Source organism: Pleurodeles waltl, chromosome 12, assembly GCF_031143425.1.
Source record: "Pleurodeles waltl isolate 20211129_DDA chromosome 12, aPleWal1.hap1.20221129, whole genome shotgun sequence".
Taxonomy (NCBI): Eukaryota; Metazoa; Chordata; class Amphibia; order Caudata; family Salamandridae; genus Pleurodeles; species Pleurodeles waltl.
The window spans coordinates 627,248,904-627,254,903 of NC_090451.1; the positions used below are offsets into that span (position 1 = coordinate 627,248,904).

A 6,000-nucleotide genomic window follows, 5' to 3' on the forward strand; every position below is an offset into this window, starting at 1 on the left:
AATCTAGATAGTGAAAATGTTTCAAGAAGCCTGGATAGTGAAGTCATTTCAAGAAGTCTAGATCATGAAGATAGTTCAAGAAATCTAGATAGGGAAAGTGTTTCGAGAAGTATTGATAACAAAAGGCTATCCAGAATCCTAGATGGTGAAGGCATTTCAAGAAGCCTGGGTGGATATTGTTGCCATGGAATCCAAGATAGTAAAGACTTCTAAAGATATGTAGATAATGAAGTCCATCTGTGAATCCTAGCTACCAGGGCTACATTGCAACATTTTTTATTAAAGTGCAGAGGAAACCTAGATAGTGGAGTCCTCTTTAAAAACCTAATCAGCAGCTTCAAAACCCTCACTTACTTTCCATAACCACTGAACTCTGCAGGGGCGTAACAAAGGCTCCCGCAGCCCCCACGGTGCGGGGAGGCCTGAGCTCCAGTGGACCCTCTAAGGACAGCACCTGGCCCGAGTGAGTCCGGAGGAGTGCCCCTTCTTGTTCTGTGTAGGGGGGCCACCTCCAGTTTCGTTACGCCACTGTAACTCTGAATCATACACTTATCACCAAGAACATTTTGTACTATGTTTGGCAAGTTAACCTGTGTGTTAACAGTTGCAACATAAAATTACAAACGGTCTCCAATTTGGAACGAGATCGAACCAACGGATTTCAAATTGAAATGCCTTAAACAAAATGAAGACAAAACTTAACACAAGGAAAAAAAACACAATAAAATGAAAGTGTCCATGCAGACTAACCCATATTCAGAGTTGGTTGAGCACAAGCACCTAGAAAACTGCTCAGGAAAAGGTCATTACAATTTTGGAGAACATGACACAGGAAGTAACAGCCATTGCTTAATTTGTGCTGTGCACTTATTTATGGAGACTGGGCTTGTTTTCCATCATTAGACTTTGACCCAGAGAGTGAAAGGCAGAACGGCGAAATAAGGAAGAGGAAGTTGGGAAATTGTGACAAAGGGAGAAAGCAGGCATAAAAAGAAACTGCAGTCTATAATTGCAGCGCAGTGGGCCCCTCACATCTATGGGCCGCGGTGCTACCGCCCCTAAAGCACCAGAACAGCCCTGGCACTCTTTCAGTTTTGTTGGGGAACAAAGAGTTACACGCTAAAGAGCCATCAATGTGTTTGCCTTGTACAACCTTGTGTCCTTGGTTGTTTAAACACACATGCGGTGTGTCCCACCACTCTTCAAATTAAACAAGGAGTGTGCAGAAGCAGCATTCTGCGGCCTGGTTTGCTCTGGAAAGGAAGTCTGCGTTAGCACTGAATTTCAGACGCAACTGAGTAGATTCACCTGAGCTTCTTTTTCTTGAAATATTGTTTCAGCTATTTTAGCTTGTTCTGGGATGGGGTGGTGGAAAACCTTCCTCATTGCACAGCGAGCCTGGGCTGCAGCAACACGTCTGCACAAATGGCAATGATTCAAAGTCTCTGGCCTAACAATTAACCAAGAGAGGCATGAAGGGGGAGGGAGGACTAACTTACCTTTAAACACAAAGTTATAATCCTCTTCCTCGGTGCCCATCGCCCACCTGGCACAGCCTCGCCGGCTTTTCCCCGAAAGCAAACTCTCTCACAAAAACTTTTGGGAGAAAAGCTTGTTGCTGGTCCCCAAGCCTGGGAGAAAGGACGGTGGCCGGCGCGCGCCTTCCTCCGCAGAGAGTGAAACCGAGCAATGGCGCAGGACGGAGTCTCTGGCGGTTCGTGTCGCCGGCTCGGGGCTCCTGCGGGGGGCTCCCTCTCGGGCCTGGCAGGGTGTAGGCACAGAGGCGGGCAGGTGCAAGCGCGCAGGCACAGCCGAGGGTGCAGCCGTGACTCAGTAGGTGTGTATCTCGGCGCTCCCCCGCCCACCGCCGCGCGCTCTGTTTGGTTAAGTGTCACTTGACAGGTTGAGCAGGTAGAGTGGAGCCTGCGACTCTGTTCCCGATAATTGCCCGGGCACCCGACTCACGCCCAGCCTCGGCTCGGCCATTGTATTATTGATGTGGCCAGGGCGGGGAGGGGCGCGGGTCCTGTCTCTCGCGCACGCTGTAATGAGGCAGGTGAGGTTCCCGGACAGGCCAGTGGGTCACTAGAGCTGGGCGACACCGGAAACACTGGCTGCTTTTTTTTCCATACATACACACACACACATATATATATATATATGTACACACACACACATACATACATACATACATATACGCATAGCGCGAAATTGACTCAGACGCATTAAAGAGCCTCACATTAGACCCAGATATCATGCTACTCACGTTTTAGGCACATGGAGGTTAAGTGATTTGCACAGAATCACAGGATGTGGAGCCCAGACCAAGGTTCGAGGCTGCTCCCCAGCAGTACTAAAGCAGGCACCCAGGGCAAGGCCACATCTTCAAATTAATTCCAATATAGGCATATGTAGTGTGGTGCACTATAGGAGGCTAGTGAAAAAGCACTATCACATGGCTAGAGGGGTTGGTGAAACAGGGGAAGTTAAGAGGAATAAGTTTGAAATGCAGAACGTGCGACAAAGGGACTGCAAAACTAGGAATTTGTGTGCCCACAATGCCTTCTTTGTCACAGAAGTAGCTTTGGTGTCTTTTTTGGCAGGGTTTCTTCCTGGGCGTATTTCAAATGCTAATGCCGGGCAGCAAAATTAAAGACACCCCTTTAACGAATTAGATAGCTAAAAAAGTGGTCCATGTTTGCAAATTGGGGCAGTCTTTAACTTTTAAAGATACAATGTATAAGTGTTTTGCAAAGTATGGAAAACTGCATAGATTTGTTATTGCTGCAGACTATGTTTGTGGTAATAATAAGGAAATCTGCATTAGAAATCAGCCCAGCAGACTGTAAAACTGGCCACACACAAAAAGCTATCCCACACCCTGACCTAGCACACCAGCCTATCTGGCCCTGCCTGTTTGCCCTATAGGCAGGGACACTGCAATTATGCATCAGGGGAGCATTACATTATTTGGCTGGGTTGACTACATTATGCTGCAAGGAAAAGCAAATTACGCTGTATAATGCAGTACCTTTTTCATAGTGTTACTTCATTATTTTTGTTGTTTTTAAACATAGAAATACTGTCTGGGCACAGATTTCACCTCTTTAGAACCATTTAACAACCTAATACATAAATAACCAACCAAAAGATGACCAATTGACCTTTAAAAAGGGTCTGTCAACATGTGTGAACACAAATCATCACATTTTAAATCGCTTTTGATCTGTTCTAGCTAAAAACAACTTTTTTTTGTTAAAATCTGCAAATTGTGCACCAGATGACGGACTATAGGGCAACTTCTTCATTATGCAGAAAAAAAAAAATCATAGAACAACATTATTGCAGTATGCCAGCCAAGCCCAGCTCTGGATAAATATATCATGAACCATTTCTTTAAAGTCTTGTGTTACCTAATACATTTTCATTTTTTTAGATAGTGTGCTTTGAGGAACTTTCGGTCAGCCCATGTCATCAATTGGTATGTTATGTCATTTACACGTTTCTTCCCTCTTCTACCATAAACAGAATTGGGCAGTCGGTAAGCCCACTTTTCAGCCTTAGGCGAACTTCGGTGCGACTGCAATTTGTTCTTTCGAAAAGAGCACATCCGCATACCAATCAGGTCTCTTTAGTGCCCTGGACTGCTAGGGAACTTGTTCTTTCCAAGACTAAAATATATGTTTTTTTTTTTTTTAAATTTATTTTTTAAATATTGGCAAGGGCCCAGAAGCCCCCACAACAGTGTTTGATAAAACCATAAGATTGGCAAAGCTAAAAAACTGTCTGCCATAATGGCCAATGTTCATTTATGTTTTAGAGACAACCTCATTTATTTAACAAAAGGCAATGGAAACAAACTCATAAACATAATTATTCAAAGATGCTTTCAGTCAGCCCTTTCCTCATCCACTGCTCTGTTCAAGTGTCAGTCACGTTGTGCTTACTCCCACCGTTGCCTACAGGAGGGACAGTAAGTCATCCCACTTCAGCCGTCGGCTCTTTCCACTGTGAGGGACAGCAGTTTCTCTTGCACATGAGCACTTCTACCTAGAAAGCAGACCATTTCAGCCTACATATACGCCAATCTCTGGTTTCATTTAATCCATTTTATTTTGTCATATGTCAATTTTTACTTTTTTGTAAACCAACTGCACTCCAAATTTGGATGGCAGTGGTTTTACTTTTTATTATGTTTACGCTTATAATGTCTTTAGCAAACATTTGGAAAAAATATATAAAGTTTACAAGTTTGTCAAAACCATGCAGCCAGGCTTTATTAAAGTGTTAGGTTTGTGGCTCAGAATTGCCATTGCGATTTTTCACAACATATCTGGTGGAATTTGTCTTGATAATGTTTTAACTCAACAAATTGAAAAGGAGCTTCATTTCCACCAAAAAACCCTGAATGTGCATGCTGAGAAGCAGTTGCGAATCTGATGGTTTGTTTTTTAGTGTGAAACTTCTTTCCCGCAAAGTAAACAGATGGTAGACATTTTCTAAAGAAAGAGGAATTCTGCCACAGAATGCACCTTTTTCTTTCATATTTTTTTTTTCCATACCCATCATACGGTGCAGAAAAACATTTCAGCAGAAGTGGCATAACACAAATTGATCGGACCTCCCTGCAGAATGTAAAGAGGAGCCCCTCAGTCTCTCATATCCCACAGATATTTATTGGCTGAATAGGGCCCTCTGAAGGGTTGGGGGGGGGGTCCTTGAAAGGTAAAGAAACACCACGTGCCACAGGGGTTGCAGGATCTTGGGTTACACCCATGTTCAGCTCAGGTGACCCTTCCTGGGGCAACATGCCACCCTTTCAATTGGATTTTTAATGGTAGAGTAACAGAACCCTCATGGCAGGGTCAGGCCGAATGGTAAATATATTCCCCAGCAGCTCCAAGCTGATTATTAGAGCACAAAGTTTTCTGTGCCTATAACTCCCTGGTACCACAGCACAGTAGAGTATTTACCTACCCAGTGGTCCTATGTCACAAGACCTCCTTTTTCGCCAGCATCACACTGCATTGTGGGACGTGTCCTACAAGTCTCAGGTTGCAAAGTGAGCTTGACATTAAAAGGTGGGACTTAAAATAAAATCTCTGTTCTATTTCACCAGATTAAGGCTCAATACAATCAATCATTTGGTGACCTTTCCAGTTTGTAGCTCTGGAAACACATCCTCTTCCCCCTTTCCTATGTAACGGGCATTCAGCACAATCACCTGCGCACTATGTTATTCTGAACATTGTACACATATCCTAGATTCAGATTTCTTCATCCCATTTTGCAGAACAAAGACTTTAATTCCTATAAGGAGGGGCTACACTATTTACAATGTATATCTACTATGGATATTTGTGCTGTCAGTGTCAAACAAAACATGGGCCTTTCTGGAACCAATGTGGGGATTACTTAGAAAAGGAACGCATGTAACTAGTTTAAATACCTGAGAAGAGCAAGGGTATTTCAGGATTAATGTTTCACGTTCACCTCCAAAAATTCATAAAACATGCCCTTTGCAACAATTGAAGGCATCTGGAAATGTCACGCAATTCCACCCATACCGAGAATTTTTTTTAAATGAGTACTCACTTGTTATGTAACTCCTTGTGGTAATCAGTGACATAAGTTTATCTTTAAGTTTTGACCATGTATTATTTTTGATAGAGTTTTCATAAAGCTTCCAGCTATCAGATGGTTAGAAGATTACCAAGCCATGTAAACATTGATAACCAAGCACACAGGTCCTCCACTAATGACCCAGGATGGCTAGAGTGCCACGAAACCACAGTAGAGGGAGATGTGAGCTACATAAATGCCAGATGACAGAACTATACCCTGGAGGTGGCAGCATTTGGGGTGCGGGGCATCAGAGAAAGATTTTCTTTGCAGCTACATCATTAACTATGGTGAGCCAATCAGGTGCTGGTGCCTGCCCGCTTATGATAGGGTTCTCTATACAGTCACCAGGAAGAAGATCTGGTTGATAGGACAGCA

General features: G+C 43.5%; 1 protein-coding gene across 1 annotated transcript in view; it reads right to left on the reverse strand.

Annotated features, from left to right (window-relative positions):
• Nucleotides 1–1,685, reverse strand: part of RAB25 (RAB25, member RAS oncogene family) — a 41,908-nt gene extending 40,223 nt beyond the window's left edge. The window contains exon 1 of the mRNA XM_069218024.1: nt 1,500–1,685. Within this exon, the coding sequence (XP_069074125.1) occupies nt 1,500–1,539 (40 nt within the window). The 5' untranslated portion in view covers nt 1,540–1,685. The remainder of the gene's footprint in view (nt 1–1,499) is intronic.
• Between the last annotated feature and the right edge of the window lie 4,315 nt (nt 1,686–6,000).